The sequence below is a fragment of the Aspergillus pseudoviridinutans genome (genome assembly GCF_018340605.1).
Source record: "Aspergillus pseudoviridinutans IFM 55266 DNA, scaffold_5, whole genome shotgun sequence".
NCBI classification, from domain to species: Eukaryota; Fungi; Ascomycota; class Eurotiomycetes; order Eurotiales; family Aspergillaceae; genus Aspergillus; species Aspergillus pseudoviridinutans.
In genome coordinates, this window is record NW_025091285.1 from 77,213 (window position 1) to 94,012 (window position 16,800).

General features: G+C 48.0%; 6 protein-coding genes and 1 non-coding gene across 7 annotated transcripts; 4 read left to right on the top strand and 3 right to left on the bottom strand.

The window, feature by feature from the left end:
* Positions 1-314: 314 nt before the first annotated feature.
* Positions 315-2,185, bottom strand: Asppvi_007117 (cytochrome P450; the record flags this gene model as incomplete). The annotated part of the gene is made up of 8 exons (XM_043303010.1): positions 315-474; positions 549-948; positions 1,005-1,118; positions 1,170-1,598; positions 1,665-1,683; positions 1,732-1,814; positions 1,863-2,094; positions 2,147-2,185. The coding sequence occupies 8 exons, from the start codon at positions 2,183-2,185 to the stop codon at positions 315-317; spliced, it is 1,476 nt and encodes a 491-aa protein (XP_043158945.1).
* A 202-nt stretch (positions 2,186-2,387) lies between these two features.
* Asppvi_007118 (cytochrome P450) lies at positions 2,388-4,194 on the top strand (the record flags this gene model as incomplete). The annotated part of the gene is made up of 7 exons (XM_043303011.1): positions 2,388-2,558; positions 2,606-2,882; positions 2,935-3,035; positions 3,090-3,398; positions 3,456-3,633; positions 3,701-3,905; positions 3,963-4,194. The coding sequence occupies 7 exons, from the start codon at positions 2,388-2,390 to the stop codon at positions 4,192-4,194; spliced, it is 1,473 nt and encodes a 490-aa protein (XP_043158946.1).
* A 250-nt stretch (positions 4,195-4,444) lies between these two features.
* On the top strand, positions 4,445-6,366 carry Asppvi_007119 (NAD(P)/FAD-dependent oxidoreductase; the record flags this gene model as incomplete). Its single annotated transcript, XM_043303012.1, has 6 exons — positions 4,445-4,569; positions 4,629-4,725; positions 4,778-4,817; positions 4,870-5,286; positions 5,338-5,874; positions 5,939-6,366. The coding sequence occupies 6 exons, from the start codon at positions 4,445-4,447 to the stop codon at positions 6,364-6,366; spliced, it is 1,644 nt and encodes a 547-aa protein (XP_043158947.1).
* A 2,269-nt stretch (positions 6,367-8,635) lies between these two features.
* Asppvi_r0018 lies at positions 8,636-8,827 on the top strand (the record flags this gene model as incomplete). Its single annotated transcript, XR_006253306.1, has 1 exon — positions 8,636-8,827. It is a non-coding gene; the product is annotated as an 18S ribosomal RNA (ribosomal RNA).
* A 65-nt stretch (positions 8,828-8,892) lies between these two features.
* Positions 8,893-11,880, bottom strand: Asppvi_007120 (uncharacterized protein; the record flags this gene model as incomplete). The annotated part of the gene is made up of 1 exon (XM_043303013.1): positions 8,893-11,880. One exon carries the CDS (start codon positions 11,878-11,880, stop codon positions 8,893-8,895), a length of 2,988 nt encoding a protein of 995 aa, XP_043158948.1.
* A 417-nt stretch (positions 11,881-12,297) lies between these two features.
* Asppvi_007121 (uncharacterized protein) lies at positions 12,298-13,611 on the bottom strand (the record flags this gene model as incomplete). Its single annotated transcript, XM_043303014.1, has 3 exons — positions 12,298-13,077; positions 13,130-13,260; positions 13,314-13,611. 3 exons carry the CDS (start codon positions 13,609-13,611, stop codon positions 12,298-12,300), a joined length of 1,209 nt encoding a protein of 402 aa, XP_043158949.1.
* Positions 13,612-15,380: 1,769 nt separating this feature from the next.
* Positions 15,381-16,121, top strand: Asppvi_007122 (class I SAM-dependent methyltransferase; the record flags this gene model as incomplete). The annotated part of the gene is made up of 1 exon (XM_043303015.1): positions 15,381-16,121. One exon carries the CDS (start codon positions 15,381-15,383, stop codon positions 16,119-16,121), a length of 741 nt encoding a protein of 246 aa, XP_043158950.1.
* Positions 16,122-16,800: the final 679 nt, after the last annotated feature.

A 16,800-nucleotide genomic window follows, 5' to 3' on the forward strand; every position in this document is an offset into this window, starting at 1 on the left:
ACCGAAGCGATTCCCTAGGCTAGGAACCGAACCCTCACCGCTGCGAGTTCGGTGAGGGTTGGATTCGATTTTAGCGGTTCGGTTATGCAACTCTAGGTGTCAGCGGGTGCTGGAGAATCTGCKCGAGGCCATCGCCCTCGAACCGAATCCCTGTACCCAGCTGGATGAGCGGGTGAGGAAGCTATCGTCTGCGGTGTAGGAAATTGGCCAGCTATATGTAGTGATGGATGAACTTTATTTTTCCTTTGCAATCGCGGAGGCCGGCATATAGAGACTACATTCCTAGCGCATTCTAACCTAGAAATCACAACATCTTATGGCTGCAACGGCCGGATACGCACATTCAGTGGGCCCTTATCCCACATCATCCATATCTTCTGCCGAGAATGCCAGTCTTTTGACTCTGGCATCAGCTCCAAGTCAAAGTTCCACAGAAGCCGTGTCAGAACTAGGCGCATCTCGGCATACGCCAGGCTACGCACGCACACATTAGCATCCCGTCCATCTACGCATCAAAGCCCAAGAGAAAGAAGGAAAGGAAAACTAACTTCTTCCCGAGACAGTTTCGGGGACCGTAGGAGAACGGCTGGTGCGCCTTGCGTATATCGTGCTGGTACTGCTCATCGCCCAGCCAACGCTCCGGCGCAAACTGAAGTGGACGTGCGAAATTTTGCGCCGATGTCATGGCTGCCAATTGATTGACGCCGACGATATAACCCGCAGGGACGAAGCCACCGCAGACCATGGCGCCACCGCGGGGTGTTGTACGCGGAAATGTACAGGGAACTGGGGGGTACACGCGCATCGACTCCTGTAGCACGGCGTTCATGTACTCTAGACCCTGTAGGGCACGCATGCTGATGTGCGATTCATGTTGGAATGCGGCATGGATCTCGGCTCGGAGCTTCTGCAACGCACTGGGGTTTTTTAGGAGGCAATACAGGGTCCCTAAATACTCTGTCTTAGCATGTGCTATTACTCGCGAGCGATTACCATGAGCGTACCGGACAGAGCAGACGCGGTGGTCTCACTGCCTGCCATAATAAGGATCTGTGCGTTGGCCTCAATCTCCTCCTGTGTCATGCCTTTTTCCTCTGTGGCACGGAGAATATAAGTCACTAACCCACAATTAGCCTCAGGCTTTGCTCAAAGCTGATGGGTTGACCAACTAAAGTCGGGACGAGAGGTTTCCTTTGAACATCGCTCGCGCGCTTTCTTCTGACAGAACATGAATTGGTCCTGTAAGTCCTGGTTCTGCCGTAGTCCCGCCACGGTGAGGATCAAGGTGAAAAGCCCAGGAACGCGTCTGATGATTTGCATGTCCATGACGGACTTGATCGAGGTAAATATCAACTCTATCCACGGATGCATGACCCCGCTGCCCAGACAGCCGAATGACTCGCCAAACGCCAGGTCGCCGAGAATATCAAATGAAGTGAAATTGAACCAGCGGACCATGTCGACAACCCCGGGCTCGTCACAACGACGGCGCAGTTCGTGTATGAGCTGGTCCACGTAGCCCCCAATAATCTCCTGCTGGCTATTGAGCGCCTTATCGGACATTGGATGGGAGAGCAGTCGTCGAAAGCGGCGATGTGCTGCTATATCGTCAGCTTTTCTTTTTTTTTTCTTTTTTTTTTTTTTTTTAGCCAGGGACGACTGACCATCGTCTCTAGCGACAATCTATAAACGGTCAGTTAAATGCCACCTATTATCCAAAAGCACACTTACAATGGAGTCTACTCCGTTCGGAGCCGGCGGAAAAAATGTCAGATCTTTCTCAAAGCTTTCTGTTCGCTCCCCAGTCCGATGCCCTGATCACTCATTAATCTGGATTCTCCAGTAATCGATACATCTCCTACCGCATATATCTTCCCACGCCTCCGCCGTATTGTACGACAGCTCATCTGGGGCGATTCGCACACAAGGCCCATAGCGATCATGCCATTGTTTGGTCTTTTGCGGGAGAATACCTCTCTTGAGATAGTACGAATAGTGCCAGCGGGAGGCCCGTGCTAACCAGGGACCAGGATAGGATCGTAATGGATGCAAATAGAGATTGTAGAAAGTCTTGAAGAGGGCAAAAACACCCAACTGACGCGTCCATCAGTAACTTGGCAAGACTTAGGGAGGCTTTTGACCTTACCACGTAGACAACTGTCAGTGTTTCGACGGGAAACAGCATTATGGAGCAAACTGCAAATGACCACCTGTGGATAAGAATACCATACAACCCGAGATTCCGAGGGTTACTTATACGTTTTCTACTTAGATCCTTAGCAATATCGAGTAGATCTCGGTCTCCGAGGCGCCGAACTCGATGATTTATCAAATGGTCTACCTCTCGCTATTCTTGCGATCACGGACAGTAACTGCATTATTACACCATGGAGGCATTTGGGGAGCGCATCAAAACGCTATATTGGCCGTATATGGCTACTCTAGCTGCTATTTCTCTGGTCGTTCGTCTCCTCTGTCGGCGACAGCATCCCATTCCCATCGTTGGCAGTCCAAATGAGCCTGATTTTATGGCTGCTTTGAAAGAAGGCGCACAACKGGTATACTCTCTCGTAAAATTTCTGTGTGTCAAAACTGATGTCAAAAGTATCCCAAGTCTTGCTTTCAGATCCCAACCCGCGACATCCCAACGGTGATCGTGCCGCTCAAAGACCTCTCCACCATTGCCTACGCGCCGGAACATACCTTGAGCTTGGGCCGTGAGGTTTACGAACGTCTGATGGGTAGATACACGAGAATGCCTAAGAGCCACCACTTGGCCGAGTTTGTGCGCACCTTTTTAACTAAAAACGCTGTAAAGAGCGTGGCGCTGCTTCAAGCGGAAGCCGAGTGGGCCGTCTCGTCGCAACTGGGCCAGATACCTCGTATATCTCTATCACAAAATGGTCGCACTCAACAATGCTAACGAATGGACAGATTGGAAATCGTTCTCATTGTTTCCGACGCTGGTTAAACTTGTGTCTCTGCATATCAGCCGCTCTTTCATCAGCCCGCCTCTTTCTAGGGACCAGGCGTGGGTTAGTACATGACTGACGGCGTTGACATGCTCCGCAAACTAACCCGACTCTCAGATAGACCTCACGCTTAGTTACACAATCTCCACTGTCACGGTCGCCGCTAAGATGTCCAACACTCACTGGAGCCTGCGACCCCTTCGCGGACTTATCCTTCCCGAAAGGCGAGAGATGAGTCGGCAGTTCCAACGAGCAACGACGTTGGTGAAGCCTATTTTGGCGTCGCGCCTAGAACAAGAAGTTGAGCATGGCGATCTGATGCAGTGGATTATTGATCACTATCCTAATCAAAAGGACGACGTGGTCCTGCACACTCAGCTACAGCTAGAGGCTGTACAGGCGGCTACGTATAACCTTGCGTTCCAGGTAGATCAGCCTGTCTTATTTCGCGGAATTTGTATTCATGATACTGAACATTTACAGCTCATTCATTTCTTCTATGATCTCCTGGTACATCCAGAATATATTGAGCCCTTGCGCGAGGAGATCCAAACAGTGTCAGAATGCTGCGGCGGACGATGGACCCCGGCCGCGCTTGCTAAACTACGCAAATGCGACAGCTTCCTCAAAGAGTCGCAACGATTGAATCCAATTGGTCTCGGTGAGTCTGCTTTGTGATGAAAATAGAGAATTGACTTGTGCTCTAATTCTTTTCAAAACCCGGTCAGTCAGCGTGAGTCGATTCGCTCTTTCGTCTTTTCGACTGCCTGATGGGAGCACTGTTCCGGCAGGCACCTCGGTCTCCGCACCAGCTATGTTGACCAACACAGACGAGATGCTCTGGGATGATCCCTTGGTCTTTGATGGGTATCGATTTGAGAAACTGCGCGACATCGGTGACAACGAGCAGAAGTTTCAATTCTCATCCACCAGGTACGTTGTCTGTACATTTTTCATTATTGGAACTTGCCTCTCATTTTCGCCTTCTAGCCCGTCGGAGCTGAACTGGGGATACGGCACCCATGCATGTCCGGGGCGTCACTTTGCGAGCAATCAGATCAAAGTGCTTATGGCAGCTTTGCTCTTGCGCTATGACTTTCGATTCGCAAAGGACCAAAACTCAGACACGGAGTACAAGAGGCCACCCAATGTGGTGGAAGGGGTTCGCATCATGCCAAATCCTAATGTTGAGGTCTTTATTCGAGATCGGGTGGAGATGTAGCTTCGCTCCTGAGTGTATGCAAGGAACCTAAACTATACTATGAACCATAAATAGTAGGCGAAAATGAGATCGTCTAATTAAAAATGTACAGAATGCGTTTTGGGACGGGATTGACGATGCAAGACGCATCGGGCCCCGGTGGTTTCATCGGTTCCCGAGACTGTCCTAATGGGCTCACAGTATATATCAGCCAGATGACTTCCATCCGTCATCTCTCTCTCACTACAACTGACTCCAAGGCAAAAACAAAATGTTGATTCCGGACCGTTGCACAGTGCTGGTAGTTGGAGGCGGCCCTGCTGGGTCATATGCCGCCGCAGCGTTGGCCCGGGAGGGCGTCGACACAATCCTGCTCGAGGCAGATGTATTTCCTCGGTAGGATATGCCCTACGGCAAACTGCACCGTTAGTTGTGAGAGCTAAATCAAGTTCTAGATATCACATTGGTGAGAGCATGCTTCCGTCTATCCGCCACTTTCTCCGGTTCATCGATCTCGATTCGGAGTTCGATAGACACGGGTTTGTTCAAAAGGTTTGTTGCTCTTTCACACATCTACCCCGCTCACATACTGACAAGTGGAAAGAACGGCGCCGCTTTCAAGCTCAACTCGAAGCCGGAAGCGTGTGAGTACACTGATATAGAAACTCTACCCGCACGCCCTGGTTAATCGTCTAGATACCGACTTCATTGCTGCCGGAGGCCCAGGAAGCCATGCATGGAACGTTGTGCGTTCCGAAGCCGATCATATTATGTTTAAGCATGCCGGTGAAAGTGGTGCAAAGGTCTTCGACGGCGTCAAAGTGAATGGGATCGATTTTGAGCCCCTCCCTGGTGCGGCTAAAGACTCGGCGCTCGGGAGGCCAGTATGTGCGAGCTGGGCGTCCAAAGGAACGGGCACCTCAGGCACCGTCAAATTTGAGTATTTGGTTGATGCCACCGGACGAGCGGGCCTGGTTAGCACTAAGTATATGAAGAACCGGCGTTATAACGAGGGTCTCAAGAATGTCGCCAGCTGGGGATATTGGAAAGGGGCTGGCTCGTATGGAGTCGGGACCCCTCGAGAGGGAGACCCATACTTCGAGGCAATTGAGGGTATGTGCCCTTGTTAATACGTGATCTAAATGCAACTGACGTGACTGCTAGATGGAAGCGGTTGGGTGTGGTTGATCCCCCTACACAATGGAACAACATCCATCGGGGTTGTAATGAACCAAGATAAGGCCACCATGAAAAAGCGTGAGAACGGATTGACGACTCAAGATTTCTATCTAAACGTTGTGAAAAACACCCCAGGTATCCAACAGCTGCTAAACGACGCGGAACTGGTGTCCCATGTCAAGTCCGCTTCGGACTGGTCCTACAGCGCATCGAGCTACGCCAGTCCCTATCTGCGTATTGTTGGAGACGCGGGCTGCTTTATCGATCCCTTCTTCTCATCTGGTGTGCACCTTGCTCTCGCAAGCGGACTGTCGGCTGCGTTGACAATCCGTGCCGCCCAGAGAGGGGAATGTGCTGAGCCAGCGGCCGCAGAATGGCACTCGAAAAAGGTTGCAGAGGGATACACCCGATTCTTACTGGTGGTGATGAGCGCTCTCAAGCAGATCTCAGACCAGGAGAAGCCTGTCCTGACCGACTGGGATGAAGAAAGTTTCTCCCGTGCATTTGGTCTCTTCCGGCCTAGTAAGTGGATATCCTTCGTTCTTATTTTACGAATCGTAGTACCAGGGGAGGCTGATTTCCACAGTCATCCAGGGAACGGTAGACGTGGACAAGTCTCTCACACAAGTAGAGATTGCGCAAACTATTGAATTCTGCGTCCAGGCATTCGGAACTGCCAGTCCCAAGGAGCAGGATGCAGTGATGCACAAGCTGGCGGCCATCAACGATCTGCCGCTCGGTCCAGAAGACGCACGCAAGCAGCTGGATGCCAATTTGTCTGCAGATGAACGGCAAATTTTGTCTACGATCCAGGCACGGCAGATTATTCGGACTGAGGATACGATGAATATCGATAACCTCACCCTCGATGTAATTGACGGAATGGTCCCGAATCTGCAGCGCGGGTCGCTAGGGTTGACACGATATGTCCCCACGGCCCACACGAGCCATAGCGATGACGTACGGGCGACACTGGGATTGCCCGATAAGCAAAATTCTATCTTTTCTTATTAGGATCTGTACTTGAAAGCTGCTGGATTTTCGGTAGTTTGCAAATATTGGGCATTGCCAGGAGCAATATCTCTGACCAGAATCTTCCAAATAGTCAATTATTCATGACCTTTAGCTCCTATAAGATCAAATTTGAGCGAATACGGACTGGCCGTCGCTTCCGCAATGAAACATTTACGCAGGAGTCAATATATGGGGATATTTTATGAAAAGCACATGGCAGGATGTTGAGTGTACCTGGAAGGGAAAGCATTTTAAACTATAGTCTTTCTAGAGAAAGTAGAGACTAATTATACCTCTATCTTTCTAAACTAGATTAAATTATTACTATTATTTAGAAGGACAAAACTTATATTCTAAGCTAAACTAATGATACCTAAAGTAAGATTAGGAATTATTTATAAGAAGGTATATTATATAATTTTGATTTAAGTTAGATTTACTAATTAATAATAGGTCTTATACCCTGCAGTATAAATATACTTAAGTACAAGGAATAGTATAAGGCTTCTTAGCTCTGCCTATTAGTAGTATAGGGGTTAAGTATCTTTTTCATATATCTTAAGATATCAATTACTACTTCTGAGAACCTTGCGCTGGGCTGCAAAAGGTCAACCACTGAGGCAAAAGACCTCCTATGATTGACCCCTATGGCCAATCATGCCCAGCTTCCACATATATATCTTAAAGGCTTACTAGATGCCTCTAACGCTACTATTAAAATTATTAGAGTTGCATTTGGTCCGAGTTCGGGCGAGTTCAAAACCAGTTGGCATCGAACCGCTGCGATTTCGAGTCTGAATCACCAATTGATGGGAGATGTCCAGTATGCTCTAAAGAAATGTCTAGATATGTTTAGACATTCTATACTGTTCTGGTAGCTAAACTTCTTGCAGTATTGATTTACAAAGCTGGTTGAAACACATTGTATAGTGTAGAAGGAAGTCCCTTAATGCTGCACTGTACTAGCAGCTACATGTGAATGGTAAGAGAGCATATTAATGAGCAATGTGATCTTTTATTGAATGGTGCTAACTATGCGCCAAATAGTTTGATATAGAAGATGCTTAGACTGAGTACTCCTGATTCTATTTAGGCGATCTACAACCTTAGTGTGGACTACTGAGGTTCTGCTTTACACTGGTTGCTCCTGGGTTCTGTCTTTCTGCTTAGGTGACCACTTTTGACGCCCATTTTATCGAAAAACCTCGTTGAATCTGTGTGACCCTGAAGAGGAAGTGGGTTTGCGAGCTTGATGCTTGCAAAGAACCATGTCCAAAGAGAGCAGCTTTGGATGGAAAATGTGACAAGCCTCTTAAGTCACCTACTTCGGAAGGCGGTTCCTTATCATAGCTAGTCCTGACGGTCATTGAGCAAACAAGCGCTTTATGTAACAGCATTGAAGGATAACATCTCCATTACTTCAGGCAGGTTTGAATCTACCTTTAAATCCGATTCTAATTTCCTACCCCGTCAGAATTTGTCTTTCAACTCCCACAAATTCCCTCAAGCAACTCTGTCATCACATCAATTGTATAACCGGGACCGAAATGAGCTTCACTGTCAGCGTCCCCCCGCTGCTTGGAATGGCAAAAGCCTCGAAAAAGTCCGCTGCGACGGGAATGTCCCACATCGGCCTGCTTCGTAGCCGGCCCACGCCACCCGGTAGAACGAGCACTGACTCCTCATCCACATTCTAACACTGGATCCAGCAGCCAAAATCTCACGGAGCCCCCAGAGAAGCCCGGGTCTTCACGTCATCTGCTACAGGCCTGGGCATGGATCGCAGATACGCCGTGCCAGTGGCAGAGATTATAGGGTTGGTGCTAGCCTTGCGGCCCCTTTGCAATATCTTATACCTTGACACTTGGTCAGCGGCGCAGGCAGCAATGGCTAACCGCGGCTACCGGAAGCAGGCGGAAATCCGCTCTGCCAACTAAGGCGCGTTATGCATGCTGATTGAACCCAACCAGGGATCTGACCAGTACACGGTGTCGGCACTAGTGGATCTGCTCGCAGAGATCAACCCAGTGCTAGATGTCCCATTCCGCTAGCCAGTGGCGCATGGGGCGTCCCTGATCGACTGACTGATATTGGTTAATGTATTCAGTGCATGGAGATTATCTTGATTTTGAAAAAAATCCTTGCTTAATGTGTGTTTTCTTCCAGGAGTAGGTGCATTTTGAGAGACCAATACTACTATAAAATGCCTGGAGTTGATMTCTGTATTATTTGGCGTTGACAACTCAGGATCCGCCTTAATCAACATCGAAGTCATAAGTTCGTGGCACAGGCTAAACTCGTCTGGAAACTAGAAGGACAGGATGTTTTGCAAGTACTGATATGGGGCTCCTTAGGGTCTCGTAATTGGAATGAGTACAATCTAAATCCTTTAACGAGGAACAATTGGAGGGCAAGTCTGGTGCCAGCAGCCGCGGTAATTCCAGTTCCAATAGCGTATATTAAAGTTATTGCCGTTAAACAGCTCGTAGTTGAACCTTGGGTCTCCGAGCCAAGTCAATGTCTTCATTATCTGATCCTTCGACTAGGTGCCTGTGATTGCTCCAATTCTCTTTTCCATTTACCCAGTGTGCGTGAGGAGGATAGGGCATCTGGATGGCCAAGCCCCAATACTTTATTGCGGAGTACAACACAATCTTCCATCAACGCTATGGCCTTTTTAATCCTTCCTAGGGATTTCCAGGTATTGGCAAGGTTGGCCATGCTGTTCAAAGTGGAAGGATGCTGTGGGCCCAGCAACTGCTTGCGCCTCTTCATCACTTGCTCTGTCAGTGCTTCCGCTTCCTTCCATCGTCCTTGGTTCCGGTATATTGCTGCCAGGTTGGCCATGCTRTCTAGRGTGGAGGGGTGCTCTTGGCCAAGCACTTGTTTGCGGGTATTCATTACCCGCTCTACCAGCGTTTCCGCTTCCTGCAATCGCCGTTGGCTTCGGTATATTGCTGCCAGGTTGGCCATGCTGTTCAGGCTGGAAGGGTGATCTGGGCCTAGCAACCGCTTCCGCATCTTCATCACCTGCACTACTAGTGCTTCTGCTTCCTTCCATCGTCCTTGGTTCCGGTATGTTGCTGCCAGGTTGGCCATGCTGTCTAGGGTGGAGGGGTGCTCTTGGCCAAGCACTTGTTTGCGGGTATTCATTACCAGCACTCCAAGTCCCTCTGCTTCCTTCCATCGCCCTTGGTTTCGGTATGTGGATGCTAGCCAGGCCATGCTGGTAAGTGTTGAAGGATCCATATCACCACACTTCTTTTTTTGCACTCTCAGGGCGTCCTTAAAGACAACAGCCGCTTCAGTGTATCTGCCATCACTATACAGGCACTGCCCAATTTTCTGAACCAAATCGATGTATTTTTCCTGCCTTTTCTGAAAGTCACCTTCTTTAATTAATGAAAGGGCATGTGGTAGATATTCCCGCCATAGCTTCCGATTAGTATAGTCATCACTGGGGAAGATCTCGCTTAATCGGTCCGCTGTGTTCAATACCTGCTGGCCAAATAGTCGATTCTTTCTCAACCAGTTCCGAGTTGAAAGGCGGACCAGTCGATGGAGACTCAGAAAATGGTTTCCAGCCTGCTCACTGATGAAGGAGAATGCCTTGAGGAGGCCAATGGCGTCAATTGCCTCCTTTTTAGACATGGCAGGGGGAAGCAAAGACTGTGGGATATCCTGAGCGTTTATACAGGCCATGAACGATAGATAATTAGCAGCAGTTTGATTCAATCGCTGAATCTGGTGAAAGGAGATTAACCAGGTGGTAGCCACTGGATTCTGGTTGTCTTTATATCGCCCTTCATCCCCAAAGTGTTCACTCAGCAGCCCAATCACATCTGGCTCCTGCTCCTGTAGAAGTGCAGTGTATTCAGAGAGCCTAATATTATTTTCATTAATGAATGCTGCTGCCTGGGCAATTGCCAGTGGAAGGAGTGCCAGCTGATGAAGAAGATCAATGGCTGCATCACGATCATTAAGGAGTTGTTTTCTGATTAGTAACTTTCCTAGAAGCTTCAAAGCCGCCTCTGTATCTGGCTCGGAAATGTTTATCACATGAGAAGATGCTAATTTCACAGCAAGCTTTCGATTTCGAGTAGTGAATAGGATGCGCCCTTGCTCACTTTGAGGGAGTAAATCTGTTAGTACTGGGGCACCGGTGCTGCTTTGTATCCACATATCCATATCGTCTGCATTATCAAAGATAAKGAGCCACTTTCCTGCTCTCTCCTGACTGAGATAAACCTTTATTCGGTCTTTCGCCTCTGCTGGCTTCACACTGTGGATCCCTACTTTATGTGCGATGGTCATGTAGGCCTGTTCAACACTCTCATAGCTTGTACATGGGATCCAGAAAATTGAGTAACTGGACTCTTGCTCGCGCATGCGGTAAGCTAATTCAAGGGCAATTTGCGTCTTTCCAACACCTCCAAGGCCGCAGATTGCAATTTTGGATGGTCCATGCGATTGCATTATAAGACCCTCAATTTCTGTAATTTCAGATTCACGACCTATAAATCGTGGGTTCTTCCCAAAAGGGACTGCCCAAACTGGTTCTATTGATTTGGGTGGTTCCTGCTTGCGATGGTAAATCGGAACCTTTAACAGGAGAGCCTTGGCGTAAGCAGCAGCAGCAAGGGCAGCATATCCCTGCCACTGCTTTTGTTTATGGGAATCACAGTAGTCACAGATCCCTCGAATAGCTAGTGAAGGGAGCTCATCCATGAGTCCAGCAGCCTCCATTTCAAAACAGAGAATATCCAGATTTTGGGCAATTAAATCCCGAGTGCTTGCATCTTTCATCACTTGATCTCCAGAAGCAATCAAGCCATAGTGAATGTAAGGGTCATTAGATATTCGGGGAGGGCGGTTCACTAGCTGAGACTGATCACATTCTGAACAGTTGGATCTAATCTCTTTGTGGTTGTATGTTGGTTGAAATAGCCAATCATTCTGAGGCCGTGAAAACTGTTCTCTCATCTCCTCATTTTTCTGCAGTGCATCGATCATGGTCCTGCTAACCAGTCTCTTCCCTGTCATATAGTCGCTTTCCATTTGAGCCATAGCCTTCAACAACATCGGCGGCGGTTTATTGAGTGACCCAGTAGGCTGGAATTGTCCATCATGCAACATTTTGCCATAGTCATATTGGATAACACCCGCTGAGGTTGCCGTTGGCTTACTTACCACTACATCGCCAAGGCGAATGTCAGCATTGTTGCTGGGAACTCCACCCCCAATGCCGACCATCAGTCCAAAGCGGATGTTTGTGTAGGTAGAAACCAAGTGGGACACCACAGTGGAAGCAGATATCGTCCCATATACGCCGGACGGCAGACATGCTATCACCACATTGTGACCGCTAATACTCCCAAGTGTGTAAGCGTTATGGTCGGTTTTCGGTTGGACCAGTAGAGGATGGGACTCGTCAAGCATCATTTTTGCAGCAGCCATTTCTAGCGGCAACGCACAGATCCATGCGACCGTGTAGTCATCGTATGTGAGGGTCATTTTTGCAGGTCGTACATATCATAATTCTGATAAACTCAGAGCACTCAATATAGTTTCACCTGGCAAGGTTAATGCGGAGTCACATATATCTCAAGTGGATTGTTGAGGTTTGAAGAAATGGAGGGGTAAACAGCTTCGTGTTGGGGCAGGGCTGTCAGCATTTAAAGATCCAATCATCTCTGAGAACATGTGATAGTCGCCAGATATGCAAGTCAAAATGCGTGGTTTGCATGGAATCTTCCAGCTTACGTCACTCATGCAAAAGCTAGAGTCCAGAGCATTGATATTCCCGATCTGATTAAAGTGTTCGCACATATTTTCCTCGAGCTGATTGAACTTGGTAGCTGACCAGAAGGCCGCTGAGTTGAGACAGTAAAAAGCCGGGGGTGAGAATCATAGTACTGTACTTTCCCTTTCTCAAAGGATAATCCCTGCTTTTCTGAATCTCTCAAATGCGTCCAACCAGCCCTCAACTGGATCTCTTTGCTCAGTAAACCCTACCCCCCGCAACCTCTCCGAGCTCAAATGACGATCGAAAGACAACCACCATCCTAAAGAGTCCAACTGGGCACTACCAGCACCTACACCACACGTCACTCCTTTCGGTCGCCCATTCTCCGTGAACAGATGACGGAACTTGGTTACATATTCTCCCGGCTTCAAAGCGTCACCAGCTTCCAAGGGTCCTACTCCCTTGAGCCCGAACCAGTTGGCGATGGCAGGCCATAATTCGGCAAAGCTCACGGGACGGTCATTATCCACCATGTTGATGATTTTCTGACCGCACTTATCGGGGCTGAGAGCTGCATGGATGGCAATTCGACCCAGAATCTTCTCAGAGACCGGCGTCAAGAGAGATCGATATCCTGCTTCATTTCCAGGGAAGGGTACTTCCACCTCATCCCTCTTTGGTCTGGCTGTATCATTCGGTCTAATTCCATGGTTGTAAGCGTATAGAGAAAGATATTGCGCCCAGTGGAGAGTCAGAGAAAAGGCAGAGCCATTCGGCGTAAAGCCAACGACGGCGTCAGGACAAACCTCGGTCCAAGTCCAACTGCGTCCTTTGCTGGACTCTGTGAGGATTTTTCGAAACCACGGGTATGCAACTGTCCTGGCGTAGTCGTCTGGGAGGTTGTCGGCCATAGATTCCACAAGGGGCGGTTGGAATATGCCGCCTGGTATATAGATACCGTAGCCCTTGAAAAGTGTTATCAAGGTCAGGAACTGAACATGGTGCAGATGTGCTTACTCTAGTACCGCCGGAATAGACAAAGGTTTGTAGGTTCGGTGCTACCATGTTGAGGGCGTCTGCGAGTCTCTGCATCATGCCGCAGTTTTGTGTGCACTCTTTGATGGGATCCTCATTGAGGGAGGCGAACACTGGCGATGGTCAGGGACAGGCAAACAATAAACACATATCGCGTGGCAGATACCAAAGTAAAATACATGGGTTATCTGCTCCACGCCGTTGACTTTCTCCTTTAATTGCTTTGCCAGGTCATCTCCCGTTCCTCGGAGGAGATCAATTCCCGAGACAATCTGTAGCTGCGGTCTATCTGGACCCGAAGACGGCCAGTGTAGGTCAGCTTCTGGCACAGAACGATTGAGCACGGCTGTGACTCCGGAAAATGAGCGGGAAGTGGGGTAGCCAGAGAGAAGTTGATTCACTGCGGACCAGCCCAGTAATCCGGCTGCCCCAAAGACGATTGCATGGTTGGAGTCTTGCGCCATTGGGTTTCTGTGGATCTCGTGTGCGTGGGTTTGGATCTGAGCATACGAGAGGGGGCTTTTTATGTTGCTTCAGGGACGGATTGGACTGGTTGATAAATAATTTCGAGTCATGATGACTCATGATGAGCGAGTAGTTATATTTTGGCCGCCAAGCATGGTGCAGCGACTTCTTTGGTTGACAATGTAACCGAGATCTCTCTGACACTGCCTCTGAACTGGGGGCACTGCCTCATTCTGTGCATATGATGCTGGTATGGGCCCCTGCGGGCCGCGGTGGCCGCGGTGGCCGATACCTGAGCCATAGTTGATATTAATGCCACCCTATATATGGAAGTGGAGAATTGGGAACTTGTAATAAGGCTCGTACTGGGTCGCATGCATGCCGCTAGAAAACTAGCATCCACTAGTATGTTGACCCCGGTTCATACAGTCGAAGTCCCTTTCCCCCATCACTGCGGAAAGATGATTGAGAGTGTTAACTGTTCACTACAACTCATCCATCAAGCACAAGCCTACACCTTCCTATAGTACTAAGCTCTACAGGCCTGCAATAATAGGTTCTTCAGAGGAGCCAGATATTGATTCTAGAGGATACCGTGGCACCTCTAGTCGGGCGGTAGCATGTAAGCATCTGCACCGGGGGAGATTCTCTCACTACTCACTGTGCACACAAGAGTATGGTGATCCAGGACAAACCTTTCCGAATGTCATCTGCTATGCTTGAACATCAAGCACATGCGCCACAGGGTGTGGAAAATCACGGCTTCCCGTCCGCTCAGCCGTACTTGAGCCACATATTAAACGCGATAGATTCGTAAAGAGCCTTTCTCTCCTAAAAGAGCAACCTTATTATTTTTAGTACGGGTGCTAGTAATGTAGGTAAGGGCTTTATAGCTCAAGTTACTATTCAGTCGCACTCCCCTCAACTATTCATGGGCCTTCAGATAGAGATGGGAAATGAACAGCAAAGGCTCCCTATACTACTGCTGGGGTAGCAAAGTAGATGCGGCTTATCAAATAACTTATTTGTCATAACTCTAAAAGCCCATCAAATGAAGCAGTTCATTAGCTAGTAAAAGCAGCTGAATCCACCATGCATAAAGTCATTCTATTACAACACTAAGGTAGATAACTGAGCTTCACACATTATGTCACCACAACGTAAGTCAGCTACTAAGCTTTAAGGCTCAACTTCTACCGCATGCTGTGCTTATTGATAGACTGGCCAATCCCTAGTATAAAAAAGCACCGCATGCGGACGGTGCTCCCATGAGAAACTTAAAAGACAATGATATCATTATTAATGTTTTAGCTGAGGATGTCTAGAACAAGATTCACACCGCTATGCACCACTTGGATTGGAACAGACTTTCAAAGGAAGAAGGAAAGGTTTAAGCTTCTGTACATTATATGATTTGTGGGAGTGTTGCTGGAGGAAGACTGAAACCTAAGGATGTCTCAGGCTAAACAGTAATATGGTAGTTGGTCATGGGCGTACAACACTGTAGTGAGAGAATTAAGAAGGCAAGTAAAGGAACTGCTTCAGAACAGCTCACAACAACGACCTTTCAAGGTGGCACTTGCGATTTCCGGTTTCATCACCTGCATTTCTGTACGTAAACTATTCATGTGCGTCCATGGTTTCCCCATCACGCCGCGGCCGCTTTCGTAGGGGTAGCTATGATATATAGGGCCAGCAGTAGCAGCAGCCATCTGTTTCAAAGAACAATTCAAATTTGTTTATGCTTCGCCCTGTGTTCATCAACAACATGACAGGTACTGAGTACGACAAAATTGGGGACAAGTACGACGGCAGTTTCCATCTCCACACCGCGATCCTCCAACAAGCTACTATTTTGACTCACGTTGGCAATGTTCGAGGCCAGAATATTCTAGACCTTGGCTGTGGGACGGGCCTCTATTCCCGCAAATTTATTGAAGCAGGGGCAAACAAAGTGGTTGCAGTCGACATCTCCGAGGCAATGGTAGAAAGCGCCCGCCGCCAGGCCCTGGTCAGTGGTGTGTCAGAGTTCCATGTTGCAGACGCAAGCAAGCCACTTCATCTAGGACAGTTCGACCTGGTCCTAGCTGCATGGATCCTCAACTATGCATCTAACGAAGCCGAATTACTGTCAATGTGGCACAATATCTTCGAAAGCGTCAAGCCTGGAGGGCGCTGTGTTGGCATCGTCCCTGACCTAAATCAGCTTCCGGCAGGGCAATCACCCAGAGAGAAGACCCCTCGGTTTGGGCAGAGTTCGGAGTTGCTCAACAGGGTGCAAGGGGGTGTAAGAGTGCGGACAACTTTGCATGCTCCGACGCCCATGTCTTTCAATCATTACATCAGGGACCTTGCAGTCCATGAGAACTATGCCAGAAAGGCTGGGTTCTCGGGCATTCAGTGGATGTCTCCGGTCGACCCAGAAATCCCAGGTTTAGACTTTGCAAGTTTTGTTAAAAATCCCCTTTTCCGGGTTTTCTCTGTGTCTCGCTCGATTTCCGATGGTTAAAAACTTTTGTATGGCCTCTGGTGGTATGCTATTGGGGAAATACCGGTGTTCTTAATGACTACTACATATAAAGTTAATTTATCGGGTTTAGCTGTTTGCAGATCTTTGACATTACGACAAGTTAGCTTACCATGGAATCAGGGCCTCCTAGCCCTTGGTTACAATTTTCAGGAATGTTCTTATGATATCAGATTGAATAACATCACAAAACCTAACATCCTAGCTCATAAAACCAACACATATACCAAGAAACTACACGCTTAAAATCATGATATTAGTGTTATCACTTGCGTGCCACTGGAAAGCTGCTTTAGGTGGGTATAAAATATGGAAAACCTCATGAACAATTTCACTGAAGGTTGGATTGCATCCTACAGGTTTAGTAGCAACTTAATGACATCACGCCTGTTATCATTCAGCTGCGCCGCAATTCAACTTATTATCAGCGTTAATTATTTCTACAACCGCCTTATAATATAACTTTAATGATTATCAAGTCAGTCAGTTCCATTAACAGTTACTCCACAAGAATAAGTCACCGATACCTCTCAAGGTACCATTCAGAGCTAGACTACAAATGAAGGACAAAAAATGAATAGCTTTTAAGGTATAATTATCTTTTTGTCCTGCCAACTGAAGACTAAGTTGATTCACATACTTTTAGATGAGGAGATGGCAC